Source organism: Corvus brachyrhynchos, unplaced genomic scaffold, assembly GCF_000691975.1.
Source record: "Corvus brachyrhynchos isolate BGI_N302 unplaced genomic scaffold, ASM69197v1 scaffold15, whole genome shotgun sequence".
NCBI classification, from domain to species: Eukaryota; Metazoa; Chordata; class Aves; order Passeriformes; family Corvidae; genus Corvus; species Corvus brachyrhynchos.
The window spans coordinates 599,830-623,042 of NW_008238349.1; the positions used below are offsets into that span (position 1 = coordinate 599,830).

The 23,213-nt window shown below is 52.4% G+C and overlaps 1 protein-coding gene across 1 annotated transcript in view; it reads right to left on the minus strand.

Moving 5' to 3' along the window:
• WBSCR17 (Williams-Beuren syndrome chromosome region 17) overlaps positions 1 to 23,213 on the minus strand; it is a 212,522-nt gene that overhangs the window by 110,302 nt on the left and 79,007 nt on the right. Inside the window, exons 3-5 of the mRNA XM_017735290.1 lie at positions 20,779 to 20,945; positions 12,128 to 12,302; positions 10,282 to 10,479 (exon numbers count right to left, since the gene is read on the minus strand). Of these exons, the coding sequence (XP_017590779.1) occupies positions 10,282 to 10,479; positions 12,128 to 12,302; positions 20,779 to 20,945 (540 nt within the window). The remainder of the gene's footprint in view (positions 1 to 10,281; positions 10,480 to 12,127; positions 12,303 to 20,778; positions 20,946 to 23,213) is intronic.

Here is a 23,213-nt window from a genome sequence, read left to right on the forward strand (position 1 = left end):
TGCAGTGCTCGAGCTGTGCTTTGAAAGAGCCCAGCAGTAACTCCACCAAGAGCTGGTGTGGGTGCAGAAGGCAGCAAATCCCAACTCTGGAGTTGTTCATCCCCAGACGGGAGGTGGGGAAAGGGTGGGGGCACCCACAGGTGTCATGGAATCCCAGAATGGGCTGAGCTGGAAGGGACCTCAAAGCCCATCCAGTGCCACCCCTGCCATGGGCAGGGGACACCTCCCACTGTCCCAGGCTGCTCCCAGCCCCAATGTCCAGCCTGGCCTTGGCCACTGCCAGGGATCCAGGGGCAGCCCCAGCTGCTCTGGGCACCCTGTGCCAGGGCCTCCCCACCCTCACACCCAGGAATTCCATCCCAATATCCCATCTAAACCCACTCTCAGTTTAATGCCACCTGCCTTGTCCTGTCCCTCCAGGCCCTTGTAGAGTCCCCTTCCAGCCCTCCCATAGCCCCTTCAGGTCCTGCAAGGCCACAGTGAAGTCACCCCAAAGCTTCTCCTCTCCAGGTGAACAATCCCAGCTCTCCCAGCCTCTCCTCCCAGCAGAGCTGCTCCATCCCTCGGATCACCCTGGAGCCTCCTCTGGGCTCCTCCAGCAGCTCCAGCTCCTCCCTGGGCTGGGCCAGGGCTGGGGCAGCTCTGCAGGTGGGGTCTCACGGACCATCAGGACCCTCCCAACTGCTCTCCCTCAGATTTCCCATTTGCAGATTTTCAAAGCTGTGCTGGGAACCCGGGATGAAGGGAGGTGCCCCCCTGGCTTTTGGGTTTGCCAGGGCCCTGCTCCCATCCCTGGGAAGACACTCCACAAGCACCAGGAAGACATTCCAGGGTGGAATCTGGGGGAGATTCAGTCCAGCACAAAGCAGCAGGAGGGGCTCTGGGCAGGGAGGGACGGGAGAGTTTGGAAAACCTCCCATGCTCCAAGGCTGAGGGGCCGGGAGCTCCCAGGGCATCCAGCACTTACTGCTGCAGCCCGTGAGGATGAGAGCAAGGATCCATTTTCCCTTTAATTTAATCTAGGCCTATTTATGCACTGCTGGCTGCAAAGGACAGTGAATTAAAGTGCACATGAAAGGAAATCATAGCCCTCAGCCCTGGCTCTCAAACGCTCTCTAAAGTCTGTTTGATGAAGGGCTGCTCTGCTTTGTCACCGAGCGCCCCTAGGCTCCATTATCACTGCTTTGTTTGGAGTCCCCACCTCCAAAGTCATTAAATACTTGCATTCTAATGAAAATGGATTGGTTTTGGCCAATAAATCACTTGAAAGCCATCTGCCAGTGAAAAAAAAAAAACTTCAAAAAGCCAAATTCCCCCAACTCCTCCTCGCATATTTTTCCCCTCTGCTTTCGATTTTAGAGGGAAAATATGTTTGGATAATCCATCAATGGCAGCTTTCTCCTGGGAAGTGTGAACAGACCACAGAAAAGGCTCAGCTTGGCTTTGGCTTCCAAAATCACTTCATGGACCACTCGGAAACAATTCAGGCAGCGGGGTATGAGCTCCGAATATTGGTGCTGCCCCAGATTGTTTTGTTTTTATTAATAAGACTATTGCAGTGAAAACAGGCTCTCTGAAGCTTAATTTTCCTAGCAATTGTTAAATAATTTAATACCCATCTTTTCTGTCTCTTTAATGCCTCTGAAAAAATCAAAACCCGTCACAAATTAAAGGCCAAATCCTGTTTACTCTTTCCATTTCTAAAGCAACTCTGACATCAATAAAGGCTGGTTTTGTGACTTGGACTCAGATTAAAGTTCTGTCAGTGCAAGTAGTTTTATTTTTTCAACCAGGAGCATAATTTTTTTTTTCTTTTTAATCAAAATAATTCTCTTATGCAAAGCTCTATAAATACAAAAGCAAATGCTTCCAGTATGGCCAGCGTGGTTTTCTTCATGAAAATGGATTACATGAACATTTCCTGCCAATAAACTACAGCTCCCTTCAGGAAGGAGGATTTGCTCCCTTGCCTGCAGCTCTGTTCCCCCCCTGGAGGGACAAGCCAGGGGCTCAGTGTCCCTGCCCAGTTTCCAAGGCCTTTCAGGGGGAAGCTGGGCTGACTGGTGCTTGAGGGATTTCAGTTTTACTTGCAGTCACACCTTTAATTTGGCCTAGAGTGGTGGTTTTGTAGAATCACAGAATAACCTGAGCTGGAAGGGACCCACAGGATCAGCGATCCAACTCCTGGCTCTGCACAGACACCCAACAATCCCACCCCTCCTGGCCCTTCACCACTTCCCTGTTCCTGCCTTGGATCATCTCCAGTAACTCTGGATCATTCTTACACTGTCCCCAGCGCAGAGCAGAGAGGGACAATCACAGCCTTAAAGCCTTTATAAGTGTCCCAGGATGCCCAGAACGATGATGGAATTTACACCATCATCAAGACTTCCTGCATTTATTTTCATCCAGGAATCACTGAAACAACCAAGGAGCCCCCCCAAATTCCTGACTCCAGCCAGCCACTTCTCAGGCAAAGCAGGGAAATGTCCTGGCAACAACAAGCAGCCCCACCCAAGGCTGGGCAGGGCTGCAGGGGGTTCCATCTGCACCAAGCTGGCCTGGAGCCTCAGCCCCCACGGGTAGATGTCCCCCGTTCCTTCCCTGGGGCAGGTATTTCATACTGAACCCAAATCCCACTCCATGCCCCCAAATGTCCCACCTCAAGGGTGCTCAAACACTGCTTTTGCAAGGTCACTTGGCCAAACCAGCCAGGCACGAGCCCAGCTGGGTCCCTCTGCCACGGCGCTGTGACAGCCCTGCCCCCAGCACTGGGAAGCTGCACAAACACAGCTCCTCCACTCCAGAAGCTTCTCCCTAACCCACAGAAGAATCACATGCCTTTGGGCCGTCCCCCAAACCCTGGTGCTTGGTGGGGACCTTGCCAGGTTTCAGCAAGGATCTTCTGCTCTGGGTGCAGCCAATCCCAAGGAGATTCCCTTCCAAGAATACCAGGATCCAGCACTGACATCCATGGAGAGCCTGCTCATCCCACGGGCTGCTGCCAACCAGCCCCAGGTGCACAGAGCTCAGGTGCCCCCTCAGCAGAGGCTCTCCAGGCAGTGACATCAATCTGCTCATCTTGTAAAACCTGACACCGCTACAAGTTATTACAGAGACTTCTTTACACTTGGCACTAAATTAGGTGACATTAAAAACCAGCAGATGAAGAATTCCTCATAAAGGGGCCCAACAGCAGCAATCTGAGCTCCAACACGTCCGTGGCAGCTTTCTCACACCACAGGGAATCTCTGGGAAGTTTAAGAGCTTCAAATTAGCACACCAGGGAGTGAAGGCCACTTTGTGCAGCCAGTTGAGGATTACTTCTCCCAGTACCGTTAACATAAAAACTGAGAAAGTCAATTAAAAGATTTTTTACTATGTGGCCTCAAATCATCCCCAAAAAACCCTCAGCATTAAAAGGAAAACCCAAACTGAGAACACTGAAGAGGTTCTTGCTGGAGTACTTTAGAAGCTGATAAAGCACTTGATGGTTTTAATTTAATCTGGAGATGGATGACAAAGTTATTGAGGTCATGATTCTGACCTAAATCTTCCCTCTCCTACATTTCGAGCCCAAACAAGACTGACGCTAATTAAACAAAAAAAAATCCCTCCATTTCTTCTCTAGTAGACCAGGCTGGACAGGACTGGGAGCAGCCTGGGACAGTGGGAGGTGTCCCTGCCCATGGCAGGGGTGGCACTGGGTGAGCTTTAAAGTCCCTTCCAACCCAAAATATTCTGGGATTCTTCTGTTATTTGTTTTCAAGTTTTCAGAGCTTCATTCTCTGTGGCAGCCAGGAGTGATCAGACCTTGGGTTTCAGCTTCACACCCCTGGAAGCACAGCTCTCCAGGAGCTCAGGATGGATGGGTTTGATTTTGTTCAGGTGTTTACACAACAAGATGTTTGCAGCAGCTCTTTCCAGAAGCACCAACAAAGCCTTGCCTGGGGAAGAATCACAGAATCATGGAATGGGTTGGGTTGGAAGGACCTTAAAGCCCATCCAGTGCCACCCCTGCCATGGGCAGGGACACCTCCCACTGTCCCAGGCTGCTCCCAGCCCCAATGTCCAGCCTGGCCTTGGCCACTTCCAGGTTGTTCCCATGCTGGACCAAGGTCTGGCCCAAAGTCCTTTGGGGCTCCAGGGATTTTGCTGGAAATGATGCTGAGCCCTGACATGGAACTGCAGCCAGTGCAGGGATGGAGGAGTACCAGACCTCAAGGGAGATAAAGCCTTTGGGTGGCCAACACAGAGCTCTGGTCTCCTTGAGCTGCTCAAGGAGAGGGCCTGGCCTTTAGAGCCTGGGGTGGATCACCAGTGCCAACATCTTATCTTCCTGTTTGATTTAAATTTTATCTGTTTAAATTTCATATGAAGCCATTGAAGAGCTCCATGAGCCTTCTGCAGCTGTTGGGACATTCCCACCCATCCCATCCCATCCCATCCCTCTAAGCAAACACCACCATCTTCTCACACATTCCAGATGAGGTTTCCAAAAACAAATTCTCATTTCACTGCCCCACATCTGGCTCCTATGGAAATCTTTCCCTCAACTTCCAAATGCCAGAAGAGTGAGAACATTTTAAACCATCTTCACACAGAATCAGGGACCTTCCTGCAGTTTGGAGATGTTAAAGCCAGAAAGAACCAATTTAAAAAATATTCAGCATTTTGTACAAACGCCTCAAGTTTTTTTCAAAACAAACCAACAGAAACCCAGGACAAATCCTGAAAATCCTGCCTTTTCCTCACACCTGTGTCCAGGCACCATCCCTGAGATGCCTTCTGCCACCTTGAGCAGCTCAGTGGTGATGAAATTATTTATAAGAGTTTAAGCAAACCTGTCTGAATCTGTTACTGAGGGTCTGATGTGCACCTTGCTCACCCTGCAAGGGTGTGGATGTGGGATGTGCCACAGGAACCACTTGTCCCAGGCACGGAGATCCTTTTCCATCTTTTTATGGCAGTAGAGGTTATTCCCAAGAGCCCATAGCTGCTTCAGAGGTTGTGCAAATCCTGTGTGCACAGAAGTTTCAGGCTGTTACAGTGAATTCCTAATTCCTAGGAATTAGACTAAATGAGGAAAGAAACAGCATTTGTTTAATTAAAACAAAGAAAACACCTTTGGGCTTTTGAATGCCATCATGGGATGGTGGCTGCAGGAAGCCCCACGGAAAAATCAATAGTTAGTGGTTTCTGGAATGAATAAATAAATATGATAATGATCCCACCACAAATCCCTAAGGTCCAGTGAAAGCCCAGCCACCAGAGAGGGGCAGCTCAGCACCCCCTGAGCTCTGTGACTGAGGAACACTTTAATTAAACACAAACTCTTTGTTAAGCAGCAGAACCTTCTCCCCGCTCCTGGGCCATACTCAATAACCTAAAACCCCTCTGTTTTTCCCATCTCCGCCCCTGCATCATTCCCACACCTGGGATGAAGTTTGCTCTTTCCTAAGTACACTGCAAGAGCAAACTCATTAACATTTGTGAGGCTGAGACAGCAGGTAATTGGGTGGGTTAATTAACATTATTTTCATCTTTATAAAAGAACCCCAAACCTATCAGCCCTTCTATTCTTTCCTGATCCATAATTCTCAAACCCCGTTTCCTCCTCACAATTATCTTCATTCTAATTAAATGAGCTTTTGTCTTCCAGCACCAGTAAAGATGAAGTGCCACATAAAACATCTGCAGCAAAGCCCTGTCTGAAGCCCAGTTCAACCTAAAAGCTGCTCCCATCTGTGCATGGCAGGCTTGGAAAGAGGCTTCTTGTCACCTCTGGAGCCACCTGAGAGCTTCTCCAGCCCCAACACCTAATGGGGGTTGCTCACCAAGGGAGCCACTGAGGCTCCGCACAGCCACGTGTGGAAAAGGCAAAGAGAAAGTCAGGAAATCCATCACGTTGTAAATAATCCAATCTATCCAGGGAGAGGGTGCAGTCAGCAGCCCTGAAGCGTTCCAAGAATGGGCAGACCTGGCATCTCACAACGTGGTTTTTTGGGCATGGGGGCACCTGCTCAGGGGCTGGCCTTGAGGGTCTTGGAGAGCTTTTCCACCCTCAGAGGCTCTGTGATGCCAGTGACAGCGGCTCACTGCCCTGTCCCCCCACCACTGAGGGACCCAGGCAGCAAAGATCCAGGTTGCACAACTCCTGCCAGCCGAAAGGTGTGGCCAGCCCCATTTCCACGCTCAGGTGAGTGTCCCTCAGCCCCAGGGCTGCTCAGTGTTCACTCATGTGGCTCCTGGATGAGATCCAGGGGCAGGAGAGCGTTTCATTGTTTTCCTGGACCAGACCCCTGGAGCCATCAGTGTCTCACACCTGTAATTACAAGTCCTGGGGCTGCCTCTGAAGCACCATCAGCACATGGAGCCAGAAACCTCCCAGATTTCAGCAGCTTTTGGACCAAAGCTGATGCGACACAACCAAACCAGGTCAGGCTCTGGGGTTCACACCAGTGAAACAACAGGCTCCAGACCTCAATGAACCTCAAAAAAGCTCATGTTCTGTCAGGGGGAAATAAATCATTCCTGAGGATGCTAAAAAGCTGGGTCCCACCATGGGATACGCCAAGACCAGGTCATCAATCTGCTGTTTCACAGCATCTCCAAAGATCTCACTTGGATTTCCCACAGGTCACTGAAAGCATCAGCTTTCTTCCATTTTTTGTGGCCTCACAGGTTTCTGGGCCCTCAGCAAACTCTGATCAACACCTGTCATCAATAACTGGATCAATCCTGGCTACATCTCCACAGCAAAGCACATCCAGCCACGGAATGCAGGCAGATTCCCTCCTAGCACTCAGCAGGCAATCCCAGCAGCCCTGCCCCTCGTCTGCCTCTTCTGGGAGAGCTAATTCAGCCACGATCCATTACCCTGGAATCACAGCTTTATCTCCTGCACAGAGGTAGGCAGAGCCTGGCAAGGCAAGCCTGGCTGTGAAATCAGGCCCAGCTAGTGCTGAGACTGGGGGGATCTTTGGTGTATCAGCATTTTAAATGTTAATGTGACAAAAATACAGCAGCAGATGTACTGCAGAGCCCAGGTGTTAGAGCAGAATTCCCCCCTGGGATTCAGTGAGGCTGTTTCTTGCAGGGTATTACTGGGTGAAGCAGGAGCCAGTTTGAGACTGGGCCATATTTTAGACGAATTTCATTTCAAAGAGGCCATCAGCTCTCTGCCTGGATAATCATACCTGGGAATTAGCCACGAGAGAAAACTGCCCCAAACATAACCACAAGTTCTGTCTCCAGTCCCCACTGAGTGAATTTGGTCACTTGTGGGCTCACACGGCTGGAGCAGCTCTGGTGGGCAGGGAACTTCTGGGGCTGCCACAGTCCCCATGCACCGAGAGTAAACCCAAAAATAAGGGAGAAGCTCTTTACTTCACTCCCATCCTTTCATCCTAAAATATCTCTAAAAAACTAATGTACCTCTGTATGCTGTAACTTCCAAACTTCCTCTAATCCCATGCCTAGGCACGTGGAGCACTGCACTGGCATCCCTTCCATGCAAATATTGCTGCAAAGTGCAGATTTTCACAGCATTGTGTGGCACAGAAAGAGCTTCTGTCGTTATTTCTGATCTGTGTGTGCTTCCCCAACAGGACAGAGGTGCCATTAGCCTCCTGCTGGGGACACTGCCCATTTATCTTCTCTAATCCTGCCCCAGTGCCTGCCAGCAATGATATTTCAGGTGTTTGATTATCCAACACGGCTGGGAGGTTCCTGGGTGTCTCAGGGCTGTATCCTTCGCCCGGGCTCCCTCAAACCCCTGAGGCCTCTGCAGCAGAATCCACATTTCAGATGCCTTTAACAAATCCAGGTGTCTCCAGAACCCTCCTCTGGTCTCTTTTCCATGGAGCTGAGCGGGCAGATCCCTGGGATTACCAGGCTGTGGATGCCCTGGGGATAATGGGGCACCCCCTGCTCCAGGGTTGTGTCCAAAAGGGTTGTAGGAACCCCAGATAAAAACCTCTCCCAGCTCCTCCTGTCAGTGACTGTTTGCAATCAGCTGAAATGCATGGATGTGATGCTCAGTGTCCTGCCCAGATTTTAGCACCATGCCTACATTTTTTAAAGATAAAACAAGCACCACAAAAACCTAACAGGACCTTCTGGCCAGCAGGAGCCAACTCCCACAGAAAACCCTTCCCTTCTGTGGGTCAGCAGCAGATCCATCCCCAGGCAGCACCTCTGGTTCTCTGCACCAAACCAAGGACAAGAAATGTGTTGTGGAAGTATCCAACATCCCTGTGACCCCATTTACTCCTGGCTCATTGGTAACCCCAAACTGGTTCATATCTGGGGAGCCTGGGGCAAAGTCACATCCTAAAGAACCCAAATCCTCCTTGTGTAGGTCCTGACCTCCCCATTCCAACCCTTCATGATCACCCAACCCTCCAGCTCCCCTCAGGTCTCAGCTCAGAAACTCCTCAGCTCAGCACTCTCTGCCTTCTCATCTCCCCTCACATCAAACACCTTCCAAAAACCAACATCAAACATCTTCCAGAAACCAACCAACCAAACCTCACCTCCCCTGCCCCCAAACACCTTCCCCAAACCAAAGCTGTCCCTCCCCACGTGGCTCTGCCCCAGCTTCTCCTTAAGCACCCCTGAGTGCACTGACACAAACTCCAACCCCGTTCTGTGAGCACAACAGAGCAGAAGGTGTTGCAGATCTCTAAATGTCACATTGGGGGCTCCAGTTGCCTCAGTCACCTCAAGGGACAGGTTTTGAAGCCCAGCCAGCTCCCAGGGTGGTGCCACAGTCACAGGGGACACTCCTGGGTCTCCCAACTGCACCACTTTGGTTTAATAGAAGAGGTTGTTCTTCCTTGACTGCTGTATTTACTGGCTGAGAAAGGTTTATCCCAGCAGTGTTGATCCCCTTTTATCACCCTCCAGAGGCTCCAGCAAGAGCTGCCAGCACCACACTGCTCACACCTCACCTGCAAAGGCTTTTGGATTCCTCAGCTTTGGCTTCTGCATGGCCCAGCCATCCTTAAACACGTCCAACAGCCTGAATTTGGTTAAAATAACTGTTTATTTGTCAAAGCCCTGATTCCTGTCCAGAATAAACTGACAGTTCCTCCTCTGAGGGCTGAATGAGCTGCCTGGAACAAGGGAGCCAAAGGAATAACAAGAAGTCTCAGTGTGAATGGGAATAGACCTAATTCCAGCTCCCAGGGATTATGTCAGTGAGCAGAGCAGAGCTGCTTGGGTCCAGGATTCCCAGCAGGCAGGGACTGCACCGTGCAGCTGCTCTGGGCCTCAGGACGAGGCTTCTCCAGATCAACCACGCCAGGAGCCAGGGGGATCCGACCCTGCTGGCCAGACACCACTCCTGATAGAGCTTCACCTGTGATCTCTGGGAGCCATGGAGGGAACACCTGTGAGCTGTGCACACAGAGCAGCCCCAGCTCCCAGCCACACCCAGCTCTCCCCTCCCCTCCTGCTCTGGGTTTGGGCTCATCCCACCCCTGAAGCCTGGCAGGGCTGGAGCGCATTTCAGAGCTGCCAACCCTTCAGCTGGAGTGTTACAACAGCCTGAGACACATTTCTCCAACGCTTGCCCTGGGAGGAGAGGGACTTTCCATTCAGGAAAACACAGTGCTGTGTTTCATGGATCCACACTCAATCCATTCCATGGGAATAACCTCCCCATTCCTCATGGTTTGCACAAACTAACACTGGAACTGAGGCCAAACCGCTTTGTCACCTGCACTGCAACACCAGACTGGCCAAACCTGCACAGTTCTGCACCTCCCCAGTGTGTTTGTTACCAACACCCTTTTCCAAACCCCAAACCCTTCCAAACCCTCCCTGGCTCATGTCACACAGCTGGTGGGGGTTATGACGTTGTCCCTGACTCTCCAAGGTGGCTGCCTCACTTCATCTTCCTGCATTTTCATAGAACTATGGAGTGGTTTGGGTTGGAAGGGACCTTAAAGCCCATCCAGTGCCACCCCTGCCATGGGCAGGGACACCTCCCACTGTCCCAGGCTGCTCCCAGCCCCAATGTCCAGCCTGGCCTTGGGCACTGCCAGGGATCCAGGGGCAGCCCCAGCTGCTCTGGGCACCCTGTGCCAGGGCCTGCCCACCCTCCCAGGGAACAATTCCTTCCCAATATCCCATCTAACCCTGCTCTGTCTGAAGCCATTCCCCTTTTCCCTGTCTTTCCAGGGTTCTGTGTGTCCCTCTCCAGCTCTCCCACAGGAGCTGGATGCCTCCCTGCCCCCAGTGCTGGTCAGTGAGTGCCCCCAGCCCTGGCCGTACCTGATGGGCAGTGAGGGGTCCCCGGCATCCCACCAGTCCTTGGGGGGGCTGATGTACATGCACCACAGCTCCCAGCTGTAGCCGTGAGCAGAGTTCTCGTAGCGCTGCACCTCGAAGTTGTCCTGCTTGATGTTGTCTATGGAGGGCAGGATCACCCTCTTCCTGTTCTCCTGGATCCGGGAGAGCACCGGCTCGGCCCTGGGGGGACAGGGGCAAAGCACAGCAGGAGAGGGTCAGTTCTCTGCAGCTTCCATTCAATTCCTCCCCAATATCCCATCCATCCCTGCCCCCTGGCACTGGGAAGCCATTCCCTATGTCCTGGCACTCCAGGCCCTTGTCCCAAGTCCCTCTCCAGCTTTCTTGAGGGCTCCCTTTGGTTCTGGAATTTCCTCAGAGCCTTCTTTTCTCCAGCTGAACAACTCCAGCTCTCTCAGCCTGTCCTCACAGGAGAAGTGGTCCAGCCCTTCATGTTCCTCCTCTGCACCCACTCCAACAGCTCCATGTCCTTCCTGTGTTGGATGCAAACATGATCCATGGGCTGGGAAGCCTGGCTGGAAACCTTCCCTTCTGTAAAGCAAGGCCAGGAAGGGTCTGCTTGGTTTAAACCACGCTTGAACTAGTCCAGACTCCCCCCAGACTTCCCCCAGATCCCAAAACCCCAGGCAGAACAGGGTAAATTCTTGAAAGCAGGACTGTTGGAAGGATCTTTTTTTCCCTTGGGATGCAGTTTGATGATATACAGCTAAAAAATTCATCTCTGGGATGCAGTTTGATGGCTTTATAGCTAAAAATGTCATCTCTGGGCCATTTGCACGTGTTCAGAGCAGGGCATGTGCTCAGCCTCACCTCTGCAGCCAAGAGCCAGCTGGGCTCAGTGTGCCCACACCAGGGGGAATCTGGGGGAACTGGTACTCCCAGTGCCCCCAGTAACAGCAGCAGGTGGGAAACACAGAGAGAGCCAAGCCCACAGTGCAGAAATGCCTCCTGTCTATCCCTAAAAAAGAGCTCCAAGAGCTGTCAGTGGGAGCTCCTCAGTGAATCAGGTGTGAGGATTGAGTGACCAGAGAGAGGAATGTTCCTCTGGGAATACAGATCCCAACATAACAAACAGCTCCTGAAAGACCCCCTCCAGCTGCACTGGCACTAAAAAGGATTCAGTAGCTGTGCAGAACTCTGGCTTTAACAGCTGCAAACAGGTTTTTTGTGGCTGTTACTGTGTTCAAATTCAACACAAGCTTAGCTTCTTCCACCTCCACTTTTCTAAACATGGACCATTTACTTTTTACTCTTGGTTAAAGAAAAAAGAAATCCCTTTCAGGCTCCTGTCATGATATAGATTCAAACTTGAGCCACTTGAGCTCAAATATTTTGAATCTCTCTGAAAAAAAATCCTTATGAAACACCTCTTGCTGCTTCTGCACCTCTGCACTTATTCCCAGCAGCAGAGGAAACAAATCAATCCAAAGCATCTGAGCCTTCCCCACTGGGATCCAGCAAAGGGCACAGAAGTGGGAAACACTTTCTCCTTCATTCCTTTGCTGCCTGGGCTTTTTTAAACTTGCAGGAATTACTTAAGGCTAAGGGAATGGGAAATCATCCTGAAAAATGTAAGTAGGGAGCAGGGAAAGTGCAAGCATAAAGGCAAGGAACAGAGAAGGATTACAAGGACCAAGGGCAAGGAGAGGTTTTCCTCGTAGGTTCCCATCATGCCATTCCATCCAGAAGGAATCCTGACGGAATCCTGGAGAAGGATTAACAAGGCAGAGGACTTGTGTGCCATTCCGCAGGGACACATCCCTACAAAAGGATGGACACTGCCTGGTTACTGCAGCCCCCGAGCACCTACCAGCCAGCAGTGAACTCCACGTGGGCATCGAAGAAGCCGGTGACCTGGCCCGTGGCCGCTTTCCAGCCCTCGATGCGGGCTCGGATCAGCCCTTCCCTCTTCTGGTTCCTCACGACCTTCACCAGCCCCGGGTAGCGCTTGTTGACGTATTCCTCCAGCGGCGCCTTCAGCTCCTCTGGGGACAAGGACAGAGCCGTGGGAAAGGGCAACAACAGCTGAGCTCTCACCTGAGAGAAACCAACCCACTGCGGGGAGGGCTTGGAGCAGCGTCACGGGGCCGAACTCCTCCTGCCCACGCGGTCAGGCAGCGCTGGCTGGCACAAGAGGCACTGAGCACAGCCCACACTGAAGGAGTTCGAGGTGGCCCAAAACGCTGCTGCTGGGCCAGTGAGGAGCCCACAGGCCACCTCAGAGCAGGGCAGTGAGGGGATGCTAACATTCCTTTGCACTAAGGGAAATGGAGCTGAAACACGAGGACAGAAAGAAGGCACCCATGGACAGCAAACACTCTGAACTCCTGATGGGGGTTTGAGCTGAATGCGTTGCTAGAAATGCTGCAAAACCCACCTGAAGTGACTCAAACTACATCAAAACCATGTGGGAGCTTCACTGCCCTCTTCTCCCAGCCTCACCACTTACAGCCTCGGCACTTGCTGTTTGTTTTGCCACCAGAAAAATTGAAATTCCCCTTGCTTTTATGAGGGGATGAAAGGGATTCGGGCTTTGTTCAGGAGATCCTCCCACCCCAGATCTCGTGTTCACTGCAGCTCATGTCCCTCTGTTGCCCAGGCCTGTGTGTGCAGTGCCTGGCACCCTCAGGGACCTGCAGCCCTCAGCCACCCCCAGCACAGAAATTCTTGAGAGTACGAGATTTGAGCATAAAAGACACCGAGGACTCTGAAGGTGGGAGCAGATGGAAGGTTGCAATAAAGGATAAACACGAGTGTGTTTTTCAGCCCTTTGGAGAAGTGCCAGTTCTCTGCCAGAGAAACCTTGGTCCTTTCAGTGCCTGCTGCACCAGCTCAGCGCACAAAGCTCTGCTGGAGAGAGGAACTAAAAGCTCAGCAAAGCCACTGGGCACCAAAACAAACTCTCAACACCATGAAAGCAGTTCCTGAGAGTATCTTTTATCCCTGTGAGGCTTCAGGACAGCAGAAAATTAAGGCATGATCCGTGACCTCGGATTATAGTCTACTGCCCTTCACTGCACTCTCTGTCTCCAGGACAAAAAGTAAAGAGGGGAAAAAAAAGTCACCATTAACCACCCACAGGGTGAAATCCTCGAGACACATGAGCACACGTGGGCTCCCACATGAAGGAAACACACAATGGAGAGCAAAGGAGTAAACAGCAAGGCTCATCTGCTTTGAAACCTTCAGAGGAGAAGGATTATCTGTTCCCTTCCCCACCACGCCTCCTCCCAGGCACAGCAAATGTGCTTTCTCCACACTGCCTTTCTGGGATGCTTCCCCTCATATCTCCATTTCCCCAAAGTCTCCTTTCTCTTTTATGCTGAAGTGGGAATAAAAAGAATAAAGCAAATGAGCCCCTTCCTCAATTCAAAGCATCTGCATCACACACATCCATAACTCAGCAACTTCCATTTCGTGCTGAGCCACTCGGAGCAAAACCAGGATTTTATGGAGACAACAACTCTCCCAAATGGTTTTAAGGAGACAGAGACACCGATTTTTTTGACAGATGAAGCCCCACAAGCACAGCACGTGGGGCTTTGGCAGCAGGTAAGTCATTAATGCAGCAGACCAGTGCACCACGGAGTGATTAAAACAACTTTCACATTGGAGCTGGAATCTCAGTGGAAGGAAAACAAGAAACTCCTCTGGGGAATTGTCTGAGCAGCTCAAAGCAGAGCAAAGCTGCAGTGAAACAGAAGAGCTGTGATGTCACATCTCACAGGCAGCAAAGGGTCAGACCTGAGAGACCCCCATGCTCACCCTGCTGTGTGACAGCAGCTCCTCAGAATGTCCCCAGGGAGCCAGAGCAGCACCTGGGGAGTGGCACCAGAGGATGTGGAAGGTGCCCATGGTTGGCACCACTCTGCCCCTGGTCACTGGCAGGGGGCAGGGCCCCTCTCCTGCCCACAGAGTGTGACACAGGTGTCCCCACAGGGCTGCTGCTACACTCCAGGGACACAAGCACTGACAGCTGTGAGAAATGCAGCTCCAGGCCCTCTCTCCACCAAGGGTTTCCTGTACAGCCTCACACAGATTTCAGGCTTGCTCCCTCCCTCAGCCCACAGCACACGGCTTTTGGGGAGAACTCCCTTTTCTTCCACGCCTGAGCAGCCCTTATGGAGAGGATGGCTGCACCCCTGCACTGGGCCAGCCTCACCCTTCTGAGCTGTCCTGCAGCTCTGTGAGGAGAGGGCACAGAGCACAGCACTGTTCTGATATTCTGGGATACATCCCTGGCACTCAGATGGGGTGGGCTCTGTATCTCATTTCCCAGAGCATCCAGAAGTGCAGGAGTGGAAAATCCAGTGTTGGCTAACAAAAGCGAAGTGCCAGTCTCCAGGAATCCCAGAATCCTGGAATGGTTTGGGTTGGAAGGGACCTTAAAGTCCATCTCATCCCACCCCTGCCATGAGCAGGAGCACCTTCCATAGCTCAGGTTGTTCCAAGCCCTGTCCAGCCTGGCCTTGAACAATTAAATTCTCTGAGAAACTCCAGCAAGCCCTGGCCCAGGGCCCCTTGTCAGTGATGTGGCTGTGTGGAAAAGCATCAGTGGGAACCCCAGTGCCTGCACAGCTGCACTGGCACAGCTCCTCTGCTCCTGGGGATGCTGATCCTGTGGGACCACACATGCTCAAACCTCTGGAAACCATCACTGACTCAAAAATCTCATCCCACTCCAAGTCAGGTGAAGTTATCCCTAATTTCACCCCATGTTTCCCTCAGTCAGCAGTCACTGAGGAACACCCAGCTCCAGCCTCGGGACCTGCAGAGCTGCTGCTGACCTTGAAGCTCTTCATCTGACCTGTCAGCTCAGATGTTTCCTCCCCAGGGAGGTTGGGAGGCCTGGAATAGAATGCCAGGGATTTGTGACTCGCACCAAGGGACAGCAGCAGACAGCGGCTGTCACACAGAGGGGCAGCCTGGCCCCTGGATCTGCTCCTCCCAGGACTCCACACCAACCACAGCAGGGCCAGAGCATCTCCAGCTCAGGGCATTGCTCCATCCTCACCCCTGCCTGGCACGGGGCCTTGGTGCTGCACTCACAGGGCTGACAGAGAGAACATCCACAGGATCCTGAGCCAGGATAACCAGCCTGGAGTTCAAAAACTGGGACTCTGGATGTGAAGGAGGTCAGAAGCCAGGATGGGAGCAGAGCAGTGGCCCCCAGCTCCCCTCATCCTCCCCAAAGCAGAGGAGCACTTCCTTCAGGCCTGCACTCCTGAGGATTCCCAGGGCTGGGTCCACAGGGGCTGCACCACCAGCAATTCCCTCCAATCCAACACTGCCCCGGCCCCTGGAGCCTCCTTCCTCTCCTGCACCCCATGGCCCTCCTCCCACACACCCCCAGGCCCCCTCTGAGGAAGCCAGCTGGACCATCCCCCAGAGCACACCCCAGCACCTCTGTTCATTCAGGGTGCAGTCTGGGAGGGTTTGATCTCTGCCATTGACAGAGCTGCTGCCTGGGAAGATCTGCAGAGAGAAAGCCTCCTGAAAATGCCAGCAGGTTCAATTGCAATGCTGCCTTTTGTTCTCCATCTGTCCCTGCCGATCTGCCCTGAAGGGCAAGAGCAAGGAACTCGAATCCAATGGACCTGTTGCTCCATTAAAACCCCAGCTGCTATCACTTATGTTACCTACTGCAAACTATTCTGTCACCTACACTGGCTGGGAGATGGGGCTGCCAGGGAAATGGGGCTGCCAGGGGCTTCCAGGGAAATGGAAGCACCTGATGCCAAGGAAAGTAACCCCACCATGGACATCAGCCCAACTGCAAGCACAGAAACACCCACTGCTCCATGCCCACCCCAAATCCTGCCCAAACCTCTCCAAATCCCGTGGTAGCCCCCAGAAGTAAAGGTGGGAGCTGCCTGTAGGCACACAGAGAAAGGAGCAAAGGCCAGCAGCACCAGGGAGCTCAAGGAATTACCAAGGGCAGGGAATTCCTTGTGCAGCACTGGGCCTTGGGCGAGGACCACACCTCCTCTACACCCCTAAGGAAAACACCCCTGTGTTTGCCAGGCTCAGCTGGGTGGGAAAAGCCTACAGAGCCCGAGGTGTTATCAGAAACACCAGAGGGCTCAGGGCTGGGGGTGCTCCAGTGCCATGGGAGACCCCAGGCACCCCTGTCCCAAACTCTTACCTGCCTGAACCTCCGAAGCCATCAGGGCTGGGATTTCTGCAGGAAATCACTAAAACAGCTCATTCAACAGGCAATAAATAAATAAATGGGAACATTTTTCAAGGAGACTCAAAGCCAGGGGAGTTTCTGAAGCTTTTTACCTGCAGCTGGACCAGAGGAAACTGTGACAGGGGGAGCAGGGGGAGGAATCAGTTCTCACAGAGAAAGCTGCTCCCGGTCAGGGCATGCAGCTCAAGCCTCTGGTCATTGGGTTCAGCAAAACCCAAAGAGAATCACAGAATGCCCTGAGCTGGGAGGGACCCACAGGGATCGTGGAACCCAACTCCTGGCCCTGCACAGACACCCCAACAACTCCACCCAGTGCTCTCTGCTGCTCTTCCCTATGGAGCCCCGAAAGCCTCGGGGCTGGACACCAGTGGGACAGCCCAGGTCAGCTCCAGTTAAACACCCCATCCTCAGGCTGGAGTAATTCAGCACTGGGAAAGGCTGGAATGGGACTCAGCTCCTTGCAATTCCTCCTCTGAGCACAAACACCCAGACAGGTCCCGGGAGAGCGAGGCACAGAGCGCTGCTGTTGCTGCTGGAATGAGCTGCAGAACAAGAAAGGGATCCCTCAAGTCTCACTAATGTGCAACGCCGAGGTAAATTACAACCCTGAGCGTGTCTCCCCTGGTGCAGCCAGCTCCTTTAAGCAGCCTTTTATCCAAAGGGTTTCCTTTATTCCGAGAGGTTTGCTTTTCAAAGAGATGTTATCCCAGATTAAAAACACTAAAAGACACAACAACAACTTAAAAAAAAAAAAGCAGGTGATGATTAAACAAGAGACTCAGACAAAGTGTGCAGCTGTGAGATAACACAGCATCTCAGGGGCACGTGGCTGCATCCTCCACCAGCCCGGGAACCTCGTTATCGCCGCCAAACACAACCTGCACACTGCCTGTGGAACTGCAGCCCTGCAACAAGCACAAACAAAAGCAGCCTCCAAAGGAGTCTTTATGAAGTGTAATGTGCAGCTCAAGGGAGAACGGGGTTCAAACTACAACTCCCCGAGCTTTCTCCTTCAAGGAGGGATTTTTTTTTTCCCCCATTACAATACATTGACATCTTTTATCTATTTACAGCTCAGACATAAAGCATCAGAATGCCTGTGTTCATTAATTTAATCTCTCACTGCACACTTTTTGTGTTGTGCTGTGCTGTTGTACAACAAAGCTGAGAGCAAGGAGTGTCTAATGAGGCTTCAGGAGCTCTTTGTTCCAGCTTGAAAACCTCACACCAGCACCAGGCTTTGCAGTGGCTGCGGCACAGCTCTGCCTGGAGGGCACAGAGCCAGGTGGGCAGGGCAGGTGGCTCTTGCCTCTACCCCTGGGGCTAACCTTAACACTTGATTTGGAAATCTCTGCTAACTTTGTTCTCCAATTACCCAGATCTGCTGTGGTTCCTCTTCCCCCTGACAAACCCACACAAACCCCAGCCAGGGACTGTCCTGAGCCTTCAGCAACTGCCCCGAAGCTGCTTCTGGTGACCCAGGGGACAGCACAGCTCCTGGGCTTGGGCACTGCTCCCTGGAGTCAACCTTCTCTCAGGTTACACAGCTGAGCCCCCAAAGGCTTTTCCTGGGCTACAACCACATCCCCACAGAAACTGTCCCTCACTCACACCCACACGGCTGCTCCCAAAGAGGCTGAAGAAATTCCTTCTCTTGCTCAATCACAGCCTCCAAAGTCACACCCACACAGCCCCATCCTCTGCTTGATCCTCCAGGATTCATCTCTAAATCTGAGAGCTCATGAGGAACTATTTTCCTGTAATTATTTTCCTGTAGAACCCAAATCTATTTATTATGATGACTTTGTTTGTAATATCCAAAGCATCAACTCTGCGGTGTTGCTGTTGCTGCTCAAAATTATTGCCTACTATTAGTGGGAACTCTGTGACAATGTTATTGCCATTAATAATTCCTGGCTGTCACTGCAGCTCCTCGAGGATGCTGAGAGGGAGCACACGATCCCAGAGCTGCGTTCTGGTTTGTATCATTTCTTTTACATGAGAAAAGTAGATTATTACACGCTTGGGAGGAGCTCTTCATAAACATCTGCCAAGTTACCTCATTATCTTCCTTCAAATCCCTCCTTAAAAATCTCATTTGTCATGAGGCCTGCAAAGCCTCAGCAGCAAACACTGGCATGATTAACTCACCCTCCCAGCTGATGGCACCACCTCGCTCCCCACGCCGCTCTCCTTGTGCACCTCCATCCCAATGTTTCTGAGGACAGAACCCCTCAGGGATGTCCAACCCTCAGCACAGCCCTGGGCCAGCATGAGGGACCCTGGATGCTCCTGATGCCAATCAAAGCACCCTCAGGGTGGGATGCAGCCGAGGTGTGCCAGGAGACTGTGATTTTCCCACCTTGTGCCCAGGATGTCTGAACTCGTCCATCAGCTGGGGTCATCTCCCTGCCTCTCCCTCCCTGGTGGTGTACAATGCTCCAACACAGCCCTGGAGGTGTCCCAGGCCAGGCTGGACATTGGGGCTGGGAGCAGCCTGGGACAGTGGGAGGTGTCCCTGCCATGGCAGGGGTGGCACTGGGTGGGCTTTAAGGTCCCTTCCCACCCAAACCTCTCTGGGATTCTGTGAAACCCCAGAGCTGGAAGCCCTTGAACACAGCCCAGTCCTTGGCCACCCCTCTACCTGCCCTGCCACCCCCCAGCCCCACCCAGCCCCAGCACTGGCAGACCCCGGGGATGGTGCTGCCCTGCAATCCCACAGTGGATCCGGGGATTCCATCCTGGTCCTCACTGCCAGCTGCAGCCTCGGCCCGTGGAAGAGGCAGATGCTTTTGGAAGGATTTGTTTTGTTGTCCTGTGCCTTTCCAGGGTCTCCAGAGCACCTGGCTCACCTCAGCCCCTCAGTGAATGAGGAAGAGGCTGTTCAGAGACATTTCTTTGTGCACAGCAATGAGGGGAGAAGCTCGGGGATGGGCACCAATGGCTTCTCTGTGAAAGGGTTCTTCCCTTTGCCCCATTAATAGGATAAAATTTGCAGAAGGAGCCTCTCATTTTGGTATTTCAAGCCCTCCAAGTCCTGAGCACTGTGAGCAGCACCTCACCTGCACTTCCCCTTCACCAGCCAAGTGGTTCCAGCTCTGAAATCCCATGGCTGCACTGTGGACACCATCCAAGCTCTGCCCTGGAGCTGCTGTGATTCCCACCAGCTGAGGAGCTGCCCTCCTGATTCTTCTCCTGGTAATTAGAACTCATCATCTTTCCATGGTGCTCATTACTGTGGTGCTTGAGTGCCTGTTTTTACAGCCTGAACAGCTCGCAGTGCACCAGCTCCTCTGCTCACAGACAGAGAGCAACCTCTCAGCTCCCCCTGGAATGAGCTCTCCACATCCTGCACCCTGCCCTGCTCTCCCCTCCAATCACTGCGTCCACAGCACTCCTTGATTAATTTTTTTCAAATAACACTGAAAGGAGGAAAAGGCAGCACAGCTGAAGAAGGCAGTAAACAAAGTCACTTAACTCTTTGCTGTCCTTCACGAGGATTTTAACTGCCCTGGTTATGTTGTCCAAGGGTATATTGGGAGAAAAAAAGACCTTGGAAGAATCTGAGTGTGAAAATGCTCCCTGCAGTTCTGTGTTATCAAAAGCCAGAAGGGAAGGGATGAGAACAGTGACGGAGAGCAGGGTGAACCAAAGGACCCTCATGTGCAATGTGGGAAACCAAACATCCCCTCCAGGCTGTGGCAGGGCCTGACCTGGACAGGTGGGCTGGGACTGTTTCCTCCTCTTCCACTTTCCTTCTCCTACCAAAAGCAGAACTCAGGGAAGGAGGGTCTCTGCAGGGCACCAGCCATCCATAAAGCCCAGGATGGTATTTTACAACAGGGAAACCAAGGCACACACAGAGGAAATACCTCAGTTAACACTGGGAGGTGCCAGAGCAGAAATCCCTCAGGGCTCCAGGCTCTCGTCCTGCCAAATACTTAGAGGTGCATCTCTGCAACAACCAAACTGTTCTTATCAGAAACAAGGATACCCTGAAACCAGAACTCCTGGATGCTACTGAAGGGAGAGGTCAGATGGCTCTCTGGTTTCCTTCACCTCCCAGCTCTCAGATATGCTTTCAAACCACAGCTCTCTCAGATTTACCTGTGGTTTGATCTTGTTCATCGCCAGAGAAGCTGGAGAGAACTTTGTGCCAGCAGCACACCCACCCCTTACACCACGTGCCCCTGCCCAAAGAACCCTCCAGGAGATTCCCAGAGATGAAACCCCTCCTGGTGGAGCTGGGAGCTGCCAGCACTGCTCACCCTCATCGCTGTTGTCATCCACCAGGATGATCTCCTTGAGCAGGGGTGCCGGCGTGTGGTTGACGGCGCTGTGCACCGAGCGCAGGATCACCGACAGCGCCTCGTTCACGAAGATGAAGATGATGGAGATCTGCGGAAGGTCCTTCCCGTATTTCAGCTCTTTGCACCTGCAACACAAAGCGCAGAGAGAGACACGGGGTCAGCAGAGCTCACAGGGCAGTGCTTCCAGCCAGGCACATGGGAAATACCCAGGGGAAGCCCACAGCTGCCAGCTCCCAGCTGTGCACAGCCAGGGACCCCCAGTGCCTGCAAACCCATCCTTGAATCCCTGCTGCTGGGAAGACACAGCAGCAAAGCAGAGCCTCCCCGGGCTCAGAGAGCACAGGCAGAGCTCACCTGACCCAGGCTGTGTTCCTGTGCTGGTGGGCAGGACCAGGAGTGGCCTCCAGAAATCAGCAGATGCCTTTAGCAGTTCAAGGGAAACTCCCCAGCCCCACTCTGTCCCAAGGTTTCCAGGTGCTCAGAAATGAGCCTTGTGCTTAAGCAGCACTTGGGAATTTTCTTCCCATTTGCTTTGGAAAGAAATGAACGTAAAATGAGCCTTGGTTAAATAGTCTCAATAAATGTTTTTGCTCCCTCAGCAGATACTTTTGAGCACACTCCTGTCTCTGAAGCAGAGGGGAAAAGGGGAGAGCAACCTTGAGCTCAAACATCACTGGAAAGGCCAGGGGAGAAGCTGTTGGGAACAGTGGGAATGGTGAGGGTGTGGGGTGGGAAGTGATGGGGTTTGGGGTGTTGGGTGATTTGGGTTTTTTCTTTAAAGCATTTTTAAAGACCTGGTGTCTTTGTACTCCACAGCCAGGATGGTTAAACCCAAACACTGGTGATCACCCCCCTGGGTTTCAGGAGTCACTCCTGAACTCGGGCAGGGTTTGGGGCTGGCTCTCTGCTCACACACACTGCCCAGCAGGACAAAGCCCAAGCTCCCAGGTTTCCACCAGCACCATCCCTGGCAAGCAGCGGGTCCCTGTTACATGGACACAGAGACCTGGAGAGAGGGACACCCCTGGAGCAGGGCTGGGGCAGCTCCAAGGGAAGGGGTGTTCTGGGTGACCCCCAGCTCTCCAGGGAGCACAGGGACATGGGTGTTGTTCCTCTGCCACGTTTCATCTCAGCCAGACACCTCCTCTTAACAGAGCAACTGTGGAAGGCAAACAGGAGATCTTGAACCACTTCCAACAATTTAATTCAACTCTCCAGCTTCCCCTTCAATAAATCCACAGGGGGAAGGAGAGAAGGAGCCTCCCCACATCCATGACAGATCAGACATGGGAGCAGAGTTCCCAGAATTACAATGAGCGTGCACAGAACAAACCCTGCCCAGATCAGCAGAGAAAAACCAAAGGCAGAGTGACATCCCAGCAGCTCCTCAACTCCCCAGCAATGCCTCTGCATTGCATTGTCCTGGGGGTTTCTCAGGCAACAGCAGGTGTTCTTCAGACTCCAAAACGAGACTTGGGAGACAAAGATTTCCACAGAAACACAGTTTTCTTTATGAGTCTCCTTTAGTTAAACAAGTTTGCTGGATGAAAACATGGTTGTGTTTCTCGATTTAACTATTGCCTTCCCTACAGCAAGCCAAGAGCTCGACAGACAGCAACCAAAGGATCTTCCAAAGGGAAACTTTCTTTAAAATGAATGAAAGAACGGTCATGATGGGGCAAAGTGACAAGGGACCCTGAAATCCTGCCAAGAAAGTCAAAGTAAACTGACTCAGACATTAAAACCAGCTTTTGGTAGATGTTGATACCTGCTCCGATGAAGACAAGGCTGTCACAGGAGCAGGAGCATTTCCTTTAATCATTGCTCACCTCTGGGCAGCCTTCCCCCGAGGAATGCTGCGGGGGATAAAGAGCTCAGCCTGTGATCAAAGAGCTTTGGAGGCAAATCCAAACCCAGCTCTTTGAGGTTCATCTCCTGCTCATTGGCATTCTCCCTGTGCCACTCCTATCAGGGCTCTCCTTCCCCAGTCTCCGAGGACAGGCGGACAGAGATCCAGGGAGAGGAGATAAGCCTGGAAAGGAGGAGTGGGAAAGGCAAACCCCGCATTGTTGGGGGCACAGAGCCCCAGTTCTCCAAGGGCAGGAGAGGCTTTGCATAAGCACCCTGCTCTGGTGGCTCTGGCTGCACCCACAGGGGTGAGAAAGCAGCAATTTTAAGCCCAATTCACGTCAAGTTTGTTGTGCTCCTCCCACGGGGTCCCTTCAGTGCTGGTGCCAAAAGCTGTGGGGTGAGCGATGCTCTGCCACAGCCTTTGGCTCCACCAGGCTCTTCCCTGTGGACAAGCCAGCAAATATCCCTGCAAGTGTGCAGGAAAACACCTGGAGCTGCTGGGCTCTCCTGGGGCAGGGAGGGGAAAAGGGGAGAGCAACCCT